Genomic DNA, 17,562 nt, shown 5'->3' with positions numbered 1-17,562 from the left:
GAGCAGACCGTGTATGTGCAGCAGTTCAGTGTTCAGAGGAGAAGGAGAGGGGGGGTCTCAGCTGGAGAGAGTGAAGGGGGAGAGTAGATCTTATTCTAGTCCTAAAGAGTTACTTAACTTTACCTTAAAAAAGACTGAAACAGATTTTCAGCAAAGCAATAGAAGATAAACTCGAATTTCACTCAGCAGAGAGCAAACCTCTGCCGAGGGTCAGCAGCACCCTCACGAAGCCACATTTAAAGTCACTATATCTGGATGTTTATTTGGATCTACAACAAATTGCACACACTCATAAATATCAGTCCCATTAACATTGTCTGTTTTTTGATCAGGATAGTTCTTTTATTTCAAAAATGTTTCTCTAAGAAATCAAGGAAAATGTCAACAAAATTCCTTATAGCATGATGCAAGATAAAGTGATAAAAAAAATTCCTCGAAAAATGTCATGAATTCTTCCTTGAGTCATGCCCCACCCCTCCACAGAATTTCACAAAAATCAGTTGAGTAGTGTTTGCGTAATCCTGCTAAACACATAAATAAACAGACGCAGATGTAATCATTACCTCGTTGGCAGAGGTAATGAAAATATTACATTAGTATTGAATAGTCAAAAACTGTGTATTACACAAACGAAATTGTTGTTAACATAAAGAAAGCATCTGCGTTTGTGTTTGTGTGGGTGTGGGTGTGGGTGTGTGTTTGTGTTCAGTAGTCCAGTGCACATATGAGGGCGACTCCCCGTTTGATCCAGTGTCTCTGAATTTGATCTGTAGGCAGCTCCACTGAGATCACGTAGTTGGTGGAATGGCCGGTGGTGGAGAGCGTCCCTACAAAAGCACACAGAGCAGTTCAGTGACATAAAGAAGGTATGAAAGCAGTTTGTACTTTTCCTTGCCTGTGCTTGCGTGTTTCTCACGTGCCAGCACAAGGTGTTGGCTGTGTGGTGCGAGTGGAAAATACAGTGCTGCATTTTCAGACGCCTTCGTGAAACGGGATACTAACTGGAGTCTATTTTTGGGTGAGTAATAAAACCACCAAAAGGAGATGCACACAAACACTCCAGCGAGTGGACACCAACACAGAATCACACCGACAGAGTTCCTAACCTGAGCAGCAGATCCACAGACATGGGTGAAAACTAACGTTTGCTTTTTTAAACTAAGCTTGTTGTAATATAGATGAATCCAGACTTGCTGCGATGCTGTGTGCACAGACTTCTTCTGGAGTTTTACAAGTGTACTTAGGCAACTGGAATTGCTTGTGTTGTCAGTTGCCTATACACTTGTGTTACTCATGAAGATACCATGACCTTAATGACTGAGAATCTTTACAGATTTGCGTACTGACCGGCACGTGTCAGCGTCTTGTAGATGGGACAGATGTAGACCCCGGAGGTCGGAGGTTTGCGGTTGGGTTTGGGTTTCATCCAGATGACAACCATTTTTGTGTGGAGCTCCTTGGGCCTGGACTCTGTGAGCTGAACTGCCTCGCTGTCCCAGCGGGCGCCGTCCAGGAAAAGGCCGTGGATGTAGCAGCCAGCATTTGGTTTCTCTGTTATCTCTGACACTGACTTCACTATTATCTGTGGGCAGAGGGATTACATTGTGTTGTAACATTATACTTGATATAAGTTAGTATATTTTCACTGTGAAATACAAATATTGGCAGTAACATATACTGCCAGACACACTGGCTTACTGTCTGACCTCAAAATCAAAACCAATTGTGTCGATGGAGGCGCCGCAGCGGCGGGCGTAATTCTGGAGGGTTCCGGTGAGAAAAGCCTGAGGGAAAAAAAAGCCACTAATCCAGAAGACAGGTGGAATGCCATCAGAGATCCACGTCTGCAGGAAGGCGATCCTCTGAAGCAGGTCTGACACCCAAGAGGCCAGAGGCTTCAGAGAGGGGTAGGCCTGGAGGGACGGAGACACACAGCCAATCAAAAAGGTGTCCTTAGAAAGCGGAGCCTAAAATTATTAGAGCACTAAACAATGAATGTGATGTCTTTGTCAGATTTGGCGAGAAATCAGAATATCAGTTTGAGTCAGGGTTTCTCTTTAAAAATCGCAGGAAGAGCCACACTGTCAACGGTACGATGGGATATTACATATTGAAGAAATAAATATTCAGAGATTTCTGAAATAAGATTACAATAATACGAGTTAAAGTCGGAATTGAGAAGAAAGAGATAATATTAAAAGAACAAAGTTGATATGAACATTTTGTGATGAATTTTCTTTTAATGAACCTTCACCATATGACTGTTTTGTGTGCAGTTTGCTCCACAACAGAGGGTTTCACAGAGGTTGAGACACGGTGTCTGACCACTGGCTCCTGCTAGCGATAGGAAAGGTCAGAAGGATAATAATGGAAGTGAGTTTGTCTTACCTTGGCCGTCCACATGTTGGGCACGTTGTTGTTGAACAGGCTGCTGGACATTAACTCCAGTTCTGATGACATCACCACTAAACCCTTCAGAGCCTTCACAATGTCACCAAGACTCTGACCGATGACCTCCAGCAGTTTGTTATATCTGAGAGACACAAAACAAACTCATGATTTAAACTGGCCTCATATCGGATTGTTGCCTCTGCCAAGGTGGTTTTCACTCCCGTCCATTTGTTTATTTGTGGGTTTGTTTGTTAATTAGCAGGATTACGCAAAAACAACTGAAAAGATTTCTGGGAAATGTTGTGGAGGAGTGGGCAAGACCCAAGGAAGAACCCATTCAATTTGTGTGGAGATCCATGAATTCTCTTCACAACATTTTCCTTGATTTCTCAGAGAATAATTCATGGATCTTGAATTGTATGAGTTTGTGCGATTTGGTGCAGATCCCCCCCCAAACATCGGGAACTAGTGAATTCAAATGTGCTTTCATTAGAGGACTGTCGGGCCCTGTGGAGGGTAAACACTCTACCCAGTGCCATTCTACTTATTCATAGTTTCTAACCCTTTGATAGTTATCTGTCCAGTAGGTTTTGCACAATCCTGCTAAATAACAGACATACAAACATGGACAAAAACACAACCTCCTTGGCGATGGTAAATATTTAAATTGAAATTATTATAAAGTTATTAGTGGCCAAATGGATTTCATAATAGTGAAATCAATGTGATCCTTTAGAACACCAAAGAAAAGATGACTTAGAAAATAGTTTCAGAGATTTCTGTCATCCCAAACTCACTTTACACGAGTTGCTGACAAGCTACAGCAGACACACACACACACACACACACACACACACACACACACACACACACACACACACACACACACACACACACACACACACACACACACACACAGCAAAATGAAAAAGCTGTTATTACAGTGTGATAACAAAGACATGTAATTATGCTTACGAGCTGAGACTTATAAAGGCTACAATTTCAGCTTCAACTTGTCTCAAATAAAGACATTACACTACTAGTTTCACGTTTAATTGTTATTTTCTTAACCTGAGAAGTGAAATAATAGTACATATACACTGGCAGAATCACAGATCTATTCTGGCTACTTGACCTCACACTAAGCTGAACATTGTCAAAGAGGCTTTCAGTGAAGCACAGTTTCTTTCTCTGATCTCAAAGAATCCCAGATGTGTCCTCCTGCTAAATGAGCTTTTTATCAAAATATTTCAAATATGTGTGCATGGGATCCACTTATCCACAGATCCCAGTATGGCATGTTACTGTCATGAAAATATGTTTGTACAATTAACATTATCGGAATTTAAATGTACATTTTGTATCTTAGGCTGCTGGGGGTCTCGCTATCAAAACAGTAACAAAAGACGAATTTCGATGATGTCTTAAAGTAATGGGTCAAGGGAGCTGTTGTCCTTACCACTGTTGCTGATGAAAATCGACATTTTTCTTGTCCTGCTTCTAAGTGTAAGATCAGATCAAATCTACTTTGTCACTGAGGGAATATTTGACTTGAGCAGCTACCGAGCAGAGTGAAATAAGGAGACATGCAATGTGGTTTGCTGTGTGATCCCTATGTAAGGTTACCTGATGACCTCCTGGACAAGCACTGTGTTCATGGACTCTTCGTAGAGGACCGGGTATTTTTCCATCACTTCCTGGAGGCTGAAAGGCTGAGGGATCTTTTCAGCGATGCCCGCCACGATCTCCTTCACTATCTGCGGTACCAGAAATCCAAAATGAAACATAACAGGTCTCAGCCAACAGTCAAGGCCTCGAGAGAGAGATTGTTGCAATTAAATCTATACTCATAACAACTTTATGCCCGACAGGCTACTCCACAGGTATCGGTCTGTGTAGTCAGCTAATAATGTAAATAATGGTAAAAGTATCTGGTAACTAGGTATTTAATGATTACCATGTACACACTGATAACATGAGCATTGATAGAGACAGAAACAGAAGAGCAAAGGAAATAAAATCAATCAATATCCGCACCTCCTCTGGAGTTTTTCCCCCGGCAGACACAGCTCGCGGCTGCAGACAGACTATGGCTTCCAGCAGGGCGAAGGTCTCATTCTGGGCAAAGCTGATGTTTGCATTGTCATGGAGACCAAAGATCTCAGGTGTGTCGTTGATGGGCAAACCACGAAAGTATTCCAAGTAACCCTGGGATCAGAAAACAGGTCAAGTCACTCGCTGACACCAATTAGTCATCAATTAGTTTGCTAGCCACGGGGTTCGATGTATATGTGACGTTTTAAAACATTATTTTTAATCTTATTAACCTGCCTGGACTCAACGCGTACAGCGTCTCCTCCCGTGTGACTGCAGATGTTTGTAATTATCTTTTTTCCAACATGACATATACTTACAGTCTCACATCTTACATTTCCATGTTTTGTGAGCAGCAGCAGGAACAGAGAGAAAGGTTTTTGTTATTGTGAACTCCTCAGAGAAAAAATGAAGAAAACTAAAACTAATCTAATCTAAAACTCGTTTTTTTCTAATTTGTCTTTTTTTGTTTTAAACAGAAATATAAACGGGACGAATAAGTGACAGTTTATTTTGATCGAAATGTGAACTTGCAATTCAAATTTTATTTTGCTTTTTGATAAACCCCTTGAATGTAGTTCGTAAATATTGCTGAGGCTGTTTCAGCTTATTAAAACATTATCTTCTTATCGTAATAGTATGTTTTAGCTCATATCATGTGTCATTAATGACTGCCTTGTATCACATGAGGTTTGTAAACCAACAGATGTAGTCAAAGGTCAATACACTGATCTTATCATGACTTCTTGAATGCTGTCTACATTCCGATGGCTTACCTTGAGATCCAGACCTGTGTCTATCTGCTGGTAGACTCCAGACGAGGAGTAGGCATGATTATCACAGAGAACAGCAGGACAATAGAAATCCTCCAACACACTGAGCAGGCATCGTCTGTCCCAATCATCTGTCACACGGCCGCCATAATTGATCTCGCCTGCAGTGTATTTCAGCACCTGGACAGGTGGAGCACAAGAAGGGGGGCAGAGAGATGAACACACATTATCTGATTGAAAAAAAAACTTATTAAATGCCCTGTTTATTTTATCTCTAAGCTTATATCTTATCCATCCATAATGATACATAAAAACACAGTAACACATAAAATGGAAAATGGTGGCTTTAAAACAAATATTTATGAACAAGTAGTTGAACATAGAAACCAGCCTTCTCTCCCCCACCTTGTATGGGATGTCCTGGTACTCGTCCAGGAACATTTTGAGTTGGCTGATGCAGATGTTCAAGTCTCCGTCTGTGAACTCGTAGGGAATGTTGAAGCCCAAAGAGCCAAACTTCCTGCGCTCCAAAGCAATTCCATGGAACAGACACAGAGACAGGAGCAAAGACCTGAAGCTTGTTATCTGAGGAATAGAATGAGAAGCAAGGAGAGGATTAAGTTGGAAATAACTCTGCTCTTCAAAGGAAAGTATCATTCAAATGTACAACAAGACGCTACTAAAGTAGAAAATAACACTGATCAAAAGAGGCAGATTTTCTATTCCAAAGTAAATGATAAGGAGATGGGAGGGTGACTGGGTGGGAGACAGACCTTGGTGGAAGAGGTGATAAAATCATTCGTTAGCCTCAGGTAGGTTTTCTGTAGGTTGGCCTTGATGCCTCTGGGAGGCTCGATGGTCATCTTGGAACCATTTTGGAGAATGGACACTGGGAACTTGTTGCTGGGAAGACTTGTGAGCCACAGACGGAAGTCCTTGTGCACCTACGGAGAAGATTGGACATTTGATGTTCATTAGTGTGTGGATTACTGACCCGAGCCCCTCCGGACTGGGTTCGGACAAAACTTTGAAATGATATTCTGGTTCGAGTCGGGTCATGTTGGCTGAGCTGATTTTATACACTGCACATGTCTGCAATTGGGGAAAATAAGAAACACAACAAACAGCAGCTTACATTAACTGCATCTGGTCGGGTTCAGACACAAAAAACACAATGCCTGGTGGGTTTGGGTTAATTGGGCTCGGTTAGTTTTCTCTTTGATTCGAACAGACAAATGTGGTGCGAATCGGAAACAAGTGCCAATTAGGAGCAAAGGAGGAAATTGAAACCATCTAATTCGTAGGTACGCGGTGCGGTTTAAGTCAACACACTGAGTCTGTTTTTTTGTGTTTGTATGTGTATGCCCATGCTCTTTTTTGTGTGTGCGTATTTTCTGACCTTTACTGGGTTGATGTTTTCGATGAGTCTATCCAGCCCCGGCATCCAGCTGGGTGCCAGGTGACAGTTCTGGAAAAAGACCCAGTGACCTCTTTCCATGGCAGCGTGCATCATAATCTCAGCCCAGGGGCCCTGCATTACACGTTCAGCAGCAGAGGAAAGGCAGATGTGGAGTCAACAACAACAAGAGTTGGCTCAAAAGCAGTCGGGTTAACATGAGGTTTCCAACATTTACATTTCCTAAAAATCGACATGGTCGCACAATTACAGGAAACGTTCAGGAAGGCGTCAGAGCTCTCAGTGCAATGAAGACAGAAACCGAGGACAGGATGTTGCAACAGTTTAGCACTCTCCAGAATTCTAACTCACATAATTACAACTAATGTGATAAACAGATGCTAATACCTACTAAACAGCCACAGGGGCAGTATATTGCTGGGAGAATGTTTGGCTGGTTACAATGAGCCTGTATTTATCCTAAACCCTACACATGAGGTCATATCATTGTTTTGAGAGGTCAATTGCTGCGTTTGGAAAGTGTGCAGAGAGAGTATCTGACCTGGCCCTGGCCCAGAGAGATGGCACTCATTTTCTTGGAGAACTGCATGACGTCAGCAAATTTGTAGAGGTCGGCAGCGGGGTCGGTGCCAGGGGAGAGGACAAAGATGAGTGGAGTGCAGGTGGACGACTCTTTGAACACCACAGACAGGTCTGACGTCTGTGGAGAGACAGAGAGAGAGAAGGACTAATAAGCCTTAAATACTGCTGCCACATACAAGAGAGCAAAAGTTCATTCTATACTGCAAACATTAAAGATTGTTTGCACTGCTGCTGACCCAGCCAAAACAAATGGAGCAGTAATTACTGCATTAATGTTTCCACACTTTTAAATCACAGCGATAAGAATATCTCTGTCACTACATGAATATTGTTTTTAACATGAGCATAAAGGCAAAAAGGGAGAACAGGAGGGCAGCTTCTCGACCTGAGGTTCTATGAAGCGCTGTCCCAACTGAGCTGAGACAAAGTCCTGCAGGCCTTGAATGAGGCGATCCGACCTCAAGCAGCGCAGGATCAACAGCTTCTGGAAAGAGTCCAGCTCCGTGTCCCACTCCTCTGGGAGGGCCTCTCTGTAGGCAAACATAACCACACCTTGTTAAATGGGCTGTGGCAGCTTCTGCACAATATAAATGAAGGGGAAGTGTGTTTTTGTGAACAAAAGAGGTTATTAAATGTTTGCCTGTGAGGCTGGCTGCTGTCAAAAATCCTCTTGAAGCCCTGCAGATGTTCGGGGAAGCTCTCTGCGAGTTTGCTGAAGCTGTCCAGAGCGCTGAGGCTCAGGATGTCCTGCCAGGCGCGTTCCGACAGCCAGCTCACCGCTGGGTTGGTCAGCTCTTGCGCAGGCATCCCTCCAGACAGCAGGTAGCGCCACTCAGCCTGACACAGATTCATTAAGCGCACGAGTGTTAACTCAACTTGTGTATTTGAATTAGTTAGAGAATATTAAGGAGACCAGCAAACAGACAGTAAGAAGCTACAAACTCCTCTGTTGCTCACCATGTCGATTTTGTTTTCATTCATCATGATGCGAGTGCACAGGAGGAAGGCGAACATAAGTTTGTGCTTCTCAAACAAACTGCGACACACGTTGCTGTACAGGCTGAAGGTGAAAAACTCATTGATGTTGACAATTCTCATCTTCACTGTGTCTGTGAGAGGAAAAGTCCAGAAAAGAGTCGTTAGCAACAAAAACATTTTTTTAAAAAAAATCTGGTTTCAGTGTCGTGAATTAGTGTCAAGTTTTTACATCTGCACAGGCACAATTCTCAGTACACAACCAGAGAGAGCATAATTTACTGTGTGATTTATTTCTACCTGCTCTCTCAGAGTTGGCAATGCTTGTCATGAAGATACCAAGGAACCACTCCAGAGAGTACTGGTACATGGGGTCAACACTGGACAGGTCCGATACACAGAAGAAGAGGATCTGCGAGCGCACAGCCACTGGCACATACTCCAGACGGGTGGCATCAATGTCCACTTCTGTCTTTTCTGCTGCCATCACTTTTGCCTGCCAGTAAAATCAGCTTGTATTACTGGTAGAAAATCAATGGTAGCTTATGCGTTGAATGACACATCACTTGAAAAATCATATATGAGGTTTTACAAGGAGTTGTTCAAGAGAAGAAAAAACTGCTCTGGACTGTCTGACCTGGATTTCTCCAGCCTTGATCTTGGAAGCCTCCAGCACTTGGATGAGCTCCTCGTTGTCCACAGGGTTTCCCTCTGTGGAGCTGAGCCGGTGCAGGATCTCATCCTCAATTTCTTTCAGCTCCTGTTTCATCTTAGCGTTGCTGATGATGAGCTGGTTTTTAGCCTCCTCCAGGTCTGGACGCTCCTCAGCCACGACCTGGCCCAGCAACTGGTCCTCTAGACCACTGAATACACACAGAACACCCTTTTACATAAACACTTACAGTCAGACTGAGAGTGGGTGGTCAGTAACATTAACTTACATTACCATTGATAAAAATACTAACCCCTTATTGCATGCTTACCTCTCAGTCTCCAGTTGTACGTTGAAGATATTTGAAAAATATTGAATCATATCTAGAACAGTTCTGTGTATATGCTTTATACGTCTGTTATCTACACATCTGGTTCTAGAGCAGAGTTGTGTAAAACAGTTTTGTGTTACCTGGGTGACAGGGTGAAGTTGATTAGGGTGACTTTGGTAGAGATCTCTGGAGAGTAGTGTGGATTTGGCAGCTTAGTGGTGATGTACATCTTAAAGTCTTCATGGTAAGGGACGACGGAATCTCCCAGTTTCAGCATCATGCTGCCTTGCTGCTTAAACGTCTGAGAGCCATAATGTAAGTTAAGCAGACCCATGTGTGGTGGATATTCGGACAACACTAGCATACAAGTTCTTTTCCTTTGTAACAGATTTGTGTATACATACCTGTTGCAACAGGACAGGATCGAGAGCAGGATCCAGTTCCTCTCCTACGTTCTCCAGAAGGCAGGGTTTACCAAAGCGAATTGTGTTTTCAAGACTGCGTAGGAAATCCCGATCACTGAGCTTTATAACCTCTAACCCGTTGTCACGCTCCTGGGTAATAACAGGAAGCAAGTGTGGATGAGCAGTGAATCAAATATAACTGCAGCTAGTGACAAGCTTTTGAAGAAGTTGTAAGTGAGACTAAACTGTACTAGAACCTCTATTATATCTGCATCTATAATATTGGTACTGGTCAACAATTACAATGGTAACTATACATGTGATGTGGAGAAAAATATAAAAATCTTGGTATTGGCTATTGTTTTGTCTTTTGTCTCATTGACACCTTCAGCAGCTGTGGTCAGATCAGAACAGGAAGAGAGCTCCCTCACCATGTTTTTGATCCACGTGTTGGCTTGTCCCTGAGGATCAATGAACAGAGCCCAGCGTAGAGAGTACTGAGTGATCACACCGTTCTCCACTGAGAGGTTATCCTTAGGCAAACCCGATATCTATGCTCACAGAAAAGACAAAATACAATGAAAATGTATGTCAATGACTAAGAAAAATAAGGCAGTTGGTTGGTTTGATAATTAACAATGAAGATGTCTTAATAGGCCTTGACCCTGAAGGTCAGCTGACGACAGGCTGGATCTGACCTGCCAGGAGCGGATCTTGACTGGATCTGCTAGAGTGCTGATCAGGTTGGGTTCGTCAGTGTGTGGAACACCTAGTTCTTTGAAGCAATGCAGCCACTCATCTGCCATGGCTGCTCTGTATTCTCCCTAAACATAAAAACAATTAATCTTGATGCAAATTACGCAAACATGCTGCACTGATTGTACTGAAGTATTAAAGTTACGTTAAAATGTTGGTATGATTTTTAGTTTTGTCTACTGGAACAACAAAACGTCTTGAGTTACGACCAACTTACAGTGAAGGGTCCCAGGTACGCTATGTATCCTGCAGATAGAAGCACGTCGCCGGCTACATTTTCAACCATGTAATCCAGATGTTGCACCGTTTCCCTCCAGCGCACTTTTTCATCTGCCAGTCCGCCAATAAGCTGCAGAAAAACATGCATGTAGCCACTATGAATATTAGAGCAGGCAAATATATTGAAATATATTGATATAAAACACTATTCGTTATTGTTTAGCATTTTTTTGTCTTTGTTTTGTAAGAGCAAATACTGCTTGTTACAGAACGTGAATTTCTGTATTTGCTTTCTGCTACAGTATAAAATAATTTCTTATGTGAGGTCCATAATATATCCAACCCCGCCACAAAGCTGTCACCCCTGTCCATTTTTTGATGGTTGGCTTGTCTGTTTTTAAGCAAGATTACACAAAAACTACTGGACAGATATCCACAAAATGTGGTGGAAGGATGTGGAATGGGTCAGACATTTCTTTTGATCCAGGTCAGCGGGCAGATCCAGGAATTTTTTCCTTCACTTTTTCCAACATTGTAAAATAGTAAGATGCTATAACATTTTCCTTTATTCCTCAGAGAATAATTTATGGATCTTGATGAAAAAAATTATAGATGTTGAGCGTACTGTGTTAAATTATAGTTATATTATATCTACTACTATCGTGACTTAAATGATTGGTTTTTGAACATTTATTACGTTCAAGCTCACTGGTTTAGGGTACTGATATTTCAAACTTTGGTCTACCACCTTTCTGCTCTCCTTCCTGAGCTGCTGTAACGCTAAATTAGGAAGTTTTGTCTTATCTTATCTTATCCCTCCTTCTGACCTTGTCTGCTCGGACGAGACGGGCCTCACACAGTTGATACTTGTTGTCCAGCTCGTCTTTCTTGGCCAGACATTTCTTGTACGTGGCCTGTAAAATGGCGATACCGCCCTCCACCTCTGCCAACTTTTCATTGGCATCATCCAGGATTATCTGGGTTTCTGCTAAGTCGTCCTGGGCCCCCTGGAGAGCTAGCTGCACAAACATTAAACATTTTCAATGTTTAGATCACACTCTTAAGTGAAGTGACATGAATTTAAATATATTGGTGTCACAAATAAGGTGACGGCTCAACAAGGACTTTTTACCCTTTTTGGTTCCACAGCCTTGGACACAAAGTGATATACATGCATGGCTCGCACCCACTGGCAAATGGACGTACAGGCTTTGGAAACCTTGGCAATTGAGGCTGGCTGGAAATCGTCATTATCTATGTAGGGCTGGACTAAAGTGATGACAGTATCTGGGATGTTGTCCTGCAGAAATGATTAGAGAGACAGGACGCGTCACATCAGTGTCAACACCTGAGACATAGAGAGCTATAAATTCTACAATAAAATCTGAATGAGGCAATAATCATGTTCTGTAGAGACTCTGTGCCTTACCTTATCATACTTGAACAGACTGTCCAGGAACTTGCCAGGGTCTTGTAATAGACCTTTTCCAGATTCCCAGTAGTCGTCGATCTTGGTGCCAGGCTTCTCTCCAGGTAACTTTTTAGGTTTGATGCCCTTCATAATGCACAACGCTTCCATAACTAGCCTCACCCCGTGGGGAGGTCGCTGCAATCCTCGTACCTATGGAAAAGATGTAGTCCCAAGAATCATTAAAATCAGTGCAGTGGTAATTGGAGATTATCTGTCATCAATCATTATCAAAATCTCTGACCTCAGTGACGTCAGTCTTATTGAGTGACTTGAGGCTGGTGAGAGCAGCATCCAGAGCTGGCAGAGCCTCGTCCAAATTTTTCTGAGCATCCGCTGCGATGGCGCCGGCAATACGAGCTTTCTCTGACGCTTTTGCTTCCTCTGCCTGCACCGACTTCCGGGTCTCCTCTGCAACCACTGTGTCTTTCTGTCCACATAAAATGACAAACACAGAACACACAAAATGCAGAGGTTATACAGTTCAGTTAGGATTATCAAGAAAACCTGAACATTTGTATATGTACAGAGGGATGAACATGTCAGCAGCACCCAGACTGTTTAGCCCCCAACCCCAAAAATGACTGTCAGAGACATGTGACGCGTCTTAACCCAGAAGTGGTTGAAGCACATTGATTTGAGCTAGTTAAAAAAAAAAGTCTTACTTTCTGTTAGTGTGGTCACTAATCTGTCATAATCACCTTAGGGGTCATGTGGGGACATAGAATTCTATATTTGACTACATTTCTAATCTTTTGTTATAATTATGCCTAAAATATGATTTTTAAAAAATAATTATATTCTATTTCTGGAAATCACCACCTGACCCCTATGTTGTTGTTTTGTGATCCTCCAGGAAGTTTAGTAACCACTGCAATATGTAAGTGTCATCAGTGCCAGGAGAATGCATGAAAAAGGTATATATTTTGTGTGTTGCTCAATTGCTTCTAACCCTGTAACCATTTCCTTACTTCTATGGTCTCCATGGTGACTTCAGTTTCCCTAGCGGCTTCCTCCAAAAGAGGTCTCATCGTCTCCAGTTCCTCCTGCATTTTGCTCACATCCTCTGCTGTGCGCAGGAGCTACAGGACCACAGAGAATCATTGTCAGAAAAGAGTGCTAATTAAGAAGTACCACATTAATCTCTACTATTAAAACAACCATATCTACTCAAGTGAGGGGAGATTAAAACCATCAAAAACAAAACAATAAGAGTTATTGTTTTGTTTTTGTTTTTTTTGCAAGGGCCTTGCCTTGTCCAGACCGGTCTTCATGCGCTTACGAGCACCGCACAGTTCCTGCTTCTTGCGTCCGGTTAGATCTGAGAAGATTCGGAGCAGTTCCAGGTAGCTCTTGGGTGTGACATAGTTGTAGCGTGAAAGCTCAGCCAGGTACTGTTGACACTTCCTGGCTACCATCTGGTGGATCTTTACACACATCATTGTCTGGAGAAGAGAATCAAAAAGGTTTTCTTCAGTATTTTTGATATTTACCCCACAAGTAAAAAATAAAGTTGCAGAAACTTAAAAAAGTTGTTTGATTAGGATAATTCATCATTGTTGCTGTGATATGTGCTGTTAATGTTGCATCGGAGTGCAGTCAATATGTTTCATCTTCCTCTTCATATTCAGATGAATGTTTAGCAGAGGCTACCATGGTCTATCATCAGTTACACTATGGGGCAAATTCATTTCCAAACAATACATTTCCCTCTCTTATGTTGAAACCCTTTTCTCTACTCACAAATTATTTATTTAACCAATCCTTTTTCTTGTGGCCACTCTAGATTTACAACTTCAATGATAAATGTATTAACACCACATGTGCTCATCATCAAATTTTTATCTTTCAGTGGACTGTCAACCGGCGAGGAATCAGGGTTCACAGCCTTTTATTAAGTCGCCCTACATTCATTCAACTGCATGTTTGATTAGTTACTACATGCAAAATGCTGGTGGGAGTAGTGACGTTAAGATCTACATTTTTTTTAGTAAAAAATGAGACACAGAAACAAATCAAAACCATAATGAGCCTGTCTCAAAGTGATTGTTCAGAGGTTCAACATTATCTCACATTTAGCCTCTTGTTTAGATCTTTGTTAACGTACAGTACTTCCTTAGTTTGGCAATGTTTTTTAAAAACCTTCGTACCAAAGAAACTCACACATGCACGCATACACAAATGCATGCATGCACTCACACACACACACACACACACACACACACACACACACACACACACACACACACACACACACACACACACACACACACACACACACACACACACACACACACACGGCCTCCTTACCAGTCCGTTCATGGCGGTGGGGCTGACTTTAAGCTCAGGCAGATCATTGAGGAATGATGTGGCCACGGCCCGCAGAGCCTCCTCTGGCCAGGCACTGAACCAATCTATGGTGCAACATGTCACCAGTGAGGGAAACTGCCTCAGCCTCGAACGAAACACCTCACCGATGGGACTGCAGGAGAAGGAATGGAGAGAATTGTAAGCAATTGGGTAAGGAGAGGACGAAGAGTTTAACAGAGATGAAGGAGAAACCTAGTCCATTTGTTTTCATTTTCAAAGTTACTAACCTCATGCAGAGCACAATGTGGATGTTGCTGCGGACCCTCCTGATGTAGGCAGCCATGAGGTTGGCTTTAGTTGGCTGCTGCCCCAGGTCTAACACCACTGGCTTCATTGCTGCTAGGATACGCTCCTGCTCGTCTGATGCATACAGGTTGGGAACATCCCCCGAGTTCAAAATGTTGTTGATATCCTCCAGGAATGACTCACTCTTAATCTGGTATATTAACACAGAGGTAAGAATAAGTAAAATGGTGCCTTGTCTGACACGTACTCACTTATAGGTATTATTGAGATCTACATTGTTTTAGCTTTAATTTATATGTATTCAAAATAAGTTGAACAGTACAACAGGATCCCCCCCACACACACGAAATACAATCAGTATGGTGTATGGTAAATAATGCTGTTGGTATCAGGTGGTAAAAAACTGCTGCTTTTTACCTGTGTGTCTACAAAGAGGAAGGTGATCTGCTGGTCCTGAAGACCAGCTTTCAACATGATGCTTTTAATATCTTCCCTCCACTCTGTTTGGCCGTAGTTCTTGGAGAGCTCTATCTGGAAACAATCATATTCTGACCTGGAAACAAACAAACACACTGTGAAGACGGGGCCACAAGATCATCAAATGCCCATATTGTTGTTTTTCCTTTTTTTTAGGTAATAAAAACTGAAAATCTCAGTTTGATCCTTTAATATATCAAAATAGCTTGAGAAACTGGATTTGGATTCATTAAAACTTTTGGGTTTGGCCATCTTACATATGTGACGCAAGTTTAGTGAGTGACTGGCGCCCACTGCCACCCACTCCAAGCAGCAGGGCATTGCCCAGGGGCTGGCGTAAGATGCGTCCGATACGGCATACATGCTCAATGGCGTCCATGAAGAGCACCAGCTTCATCTTGGTGGTGCTGATCTGGTTGTAGTCTTCCATGTATTCCTCCATCACCTTTGCCAACTAGATAACAAAATACATTTAATGCAGAGGATAAACAGTCATTACAGAAACAGAATGAAGCATGCAGTCACATAATCAACAGAGAGAAGGATGCCATTATAATACACAAAATATCAATTAATCAGAATCTGAATTGAGTGAATTGAATAAATATAAATGTTTCATCCATTTTTTGTTTACGGGGAAATAAAAAAAAGTCAATGCTTTATGCATGCAAATGTTAGCTGTTTACAGAAGCTATAGCTAAGCCTCTTTCCAACACAGGCCATGGGTCCACTCACGTTTTCCTTGTCTTCTATACGTGTGTAGACTTTGTTGTCAGCTCCAGGGATCATGAAATCCCCATACAGAACTTGCTGACCAGAAAAAACATCTTCAAAGTTGCAGTCAAACTCCTCAATACGATCCTTCAGGAGTCGGTTGAACCAGTCCCTGTCCTCAACAGACACAAGGCGGTCTTGGAAAACCCGGCAGCTTTCGTGGTACCACAACTGAAGCAGCTGCAACTTGCCCTAAAAACACCAAAGTAATGCTACGCTTAGATAAAGGAGGAATACTGATGGATCTACTGTCAGGATGTACAATATAACGCTCATAAAAGTTATTTCTAATATGGATCAAGTGACTAAACCTGAGAAAGACATTAGGACAATCTATAGTAATGTGATTACTTCACATAAATGTGATTGTGTGGGTTCTGACTACCTCTATCATGCCAGCCTCAGCCATGAGGATGCCCTGGAAGACCTTGGACAGGTCCCTCAGGTTGAAGGTGTAATGGGACTTGGATGGAGTTGGGAGAAGCTGCGAGGTAATGGTAGCATAGACTCGGATTGTGGCGTCTACCAGAGGCTCATTGAGCGGCTGAATTTCTGGCACAGGTCCTGATGAAGTGAAAACAATAAAACATGAAATTTACTTCAGAAAATCTATTTACTAGATCTATTTACTTTTAGATGATTTTGTATGTGTTTGATAAATGTACTGTATAAATAAAATGTTAAAACTTTAAAGTATTAAATTAAATTTTATATGATTTGTGCTCCTTGTCTGCTTCCTTTCACTATCCCCCTGACTTACTGCCTGGTTCCTTCTTACTCATATTTCCATCTGAAAGAAAATGAAAACTCAGTTAGAAACTGTTCAGTTAATTAAAGTTTTTTCTATCCTGAAACTGGCTTAATATCAGCACTGACTCACCCATCCAACTGCCTAGGATGGTGGAGAAAATTCTCTTCTTGCTGGTATCCTCCATTTCAGTGAAGGACAGGAAATTGAAGTGGCGTGTGAAGCGCTCGGTGATGGGATTACGGCCTCCACCTGGAGGTCCCATGGCACACGCAAAATTGATGTCCACCAAGTGCTTGAAAGTACCTGTGGAGTGACGACAGGATAAACACACAAAAAAAGATCACAAAACAGATTAAACCGATCAAAATATTGTGGAATTGGTACAACTAGAATTGTCGTTCTGCAGTTGTATGCCTCCATCATCCAGGAAGATTTCACGTTACCTTTAACTATTAACCACTGAAATATAATCTGTGAGTCCAAGTGAATGTTTTCACCAAATGTCTTTGTTTCTTTCTAGGCTTTCTTGAGATGTGTTTACAAAAATGGCACAGATGGACATACAGACAACCCAGAACATAATGCATCTGGCTACTGGCTGTCGCTGGTGCAGAAGCATGATAAGAAATGAAAGGTCAACAAATAAAATATGTATGTATATTTAAATTAATGAGAGAAAAAAAAACATTTCAGCGTTCTCACCTATCTGCTTCCTGTCATACCAGCCTCCGTGGTCGATCCATTGCCGCAGCAGTTCAATAGGAGGCTGGGCTCCATAGGTCTCCAACATTGGCATGTTGAGATCATCGATGAAGAAGATGGAGTGCCTCCCTATCGGAGGCCCAAACACCCCTTTCCGCCTGACACACAGGCATCATTTAA

General features: G+C 42.2%; 1 protein-coding gene across 1 annotated transcript in view; it reads right to left on the bottom strand.

Annotated features, from left to right (window-relative positions):
- Positions 1 to 150: 150 nt before the first annotated feature.
- Positions 151 to 17,562, bottom strand: part of dnah1 (dynein, axonemal, heavy chain 1) — a 30,741-nt gene continuing 13,329 nt past the window's right edge. Inside the window, exons 42-76 of the mRNA XM_047339328.1 lie at positions 17,383 to 17,540; positions 16,810 to 16,983; positions 16,315 to 16,493; positions 15,891 to 16,121; positions 15,413 to 15,609; positions 15,096 to 15,231; positions 14,660 to 14,868; positions 14,373 to 14,544; positions 13,316 to 13,507; positions 13,034 to 13,144; positions 12,307 to 12,492; positions 12,024 to 12,215; positions 11,727 to 11,894; positions 11,422 to 11,613; positions 10,593 to 10,724; positions 10,318 to 10,443; positions 10,051 to 10,170; positions 9,620 to 9,769; positions 9,356 to 9,516; positions 8,870 to 9,095; positions 8,533 to 8,728; positions 8,215 to 8,366; positions 7,898 to 8,094; positions 7,643 to 7,787; positions 7,217 to 7,375; positions 6,658 to 6,789; positions 6,032 to 6,202; positions 5,664 to 5,843; positions 5,262 to 5,438; positions 4,429 to 4,599; positions 4,018 to 4,148; positions 2,389 to 2,533; positions 1,707 to 1,913; positions 1,348 to 1,582; positions 151 to 827 (exon numbers count right to left, since the gene is read on the bottom strand). Of these exons, the coding sequence (XP_047195284.1) occupies positions 706 to 827; positions 1,348 to 1,582; positions 1,707 to 1,913; positions 2,389 to 2,533; positions 4,018 to 4,148; positions 4,429 to 4,599; positions 5,262 to 5,438; positions 5,664 to 5,843; positions 6,032 to 6,202; positions 6,658 to 6,789; positions 7,217 to 7,375; positions 7,643 to 7,787; positions 7,898 to 8,094; positions 8,215 to 8,366; positions 8,533 to 8,728; positions 8,870 to 9,095; positions 9,356 to 9,516; positions 9,620 to 9,769; positions 10,051 to 10,170; positions 10,318 to 10,443; positions 10,593 to 10,724; positions 11,422 to 11,613; positions 11,727 to 11,894; positions 12,024 to 12,215; positions 12,307 to 12,492; positions 13,034 to 13,144; positions 13,316 to 13,507; positions 14,373 to 14,544; positions 14,660 to 14,868; positions 15,096 to 15,231; positions 15,413 to 15,609; positions 15,891 to 16,121; positions 16,315 to 16,493; positions 16,810 to 16,983; positions 17,383 to 17,540 (5,932 nt within the window). The 3' untranslated portion in view covers positions 151 to 705. The remainder of the gene's footprint in view (positions 828 to 1,347; positions 1,583 to 1,706; positions 1,914 to 2,388; positions 2,534 to 4,017; positions 4,149 to 4,428; positions 4,600 to 5,261; positions 5,439 to 5,663; positions 5,844 to 6,031; positions 6,203 to 6,657; positions 6,790 to 7,216; positions 7,376 to 7,642; positions 7,788 to 7,897; positions 8,095 to 8,214; positions 8,367 to 8,532; positions 8,729 to 8,869; positions 9,096 to 9,355; positions 9,517 to 9,619; positions 9,770 to 10,050; positions 10,171 to 10,317; positions 10,444 to 10,592; positions 10,725 to 11,421; positions 11,614 to 11,726; positions 11,895 to 12,023; positions 12,216 to 12,306; positions 12,493 to 13,033; positions 13,145 to 13,315; positions 13,508 to 14,372; positions 14,545 to 14,659; positions 14,869 to 15,095; positions 15,232 to 15,412; positions 15,610 to 15,890; positions 16,122 to 16,314; positions 16,494 to 16,809; positions 16,984 to 17,382; positions 17,541 to 17,562) is intronic.

Source organism: Hippoglossus stenolepis, chromosome 3 (assembly GCF_022539355.2).
Source record: "Hippoglossus stenolepis isolate QCI-W04-F060 chromosome 3, HSTE1.2, whole genome shotgun sequence".
In the NCBI taxonomy this organism is placed as follows: Eukaryota; Metazoa; Chordata; class Actinopteri; order Pleuronectiformes; family Pleuronectidae; genus Hippoglossus; species Hippoglossus stenolepis.
Note: the sequence above shows the minus strand (reverse complement) of the source record. Positions and strands in the feature narration are given on the sequence as shown.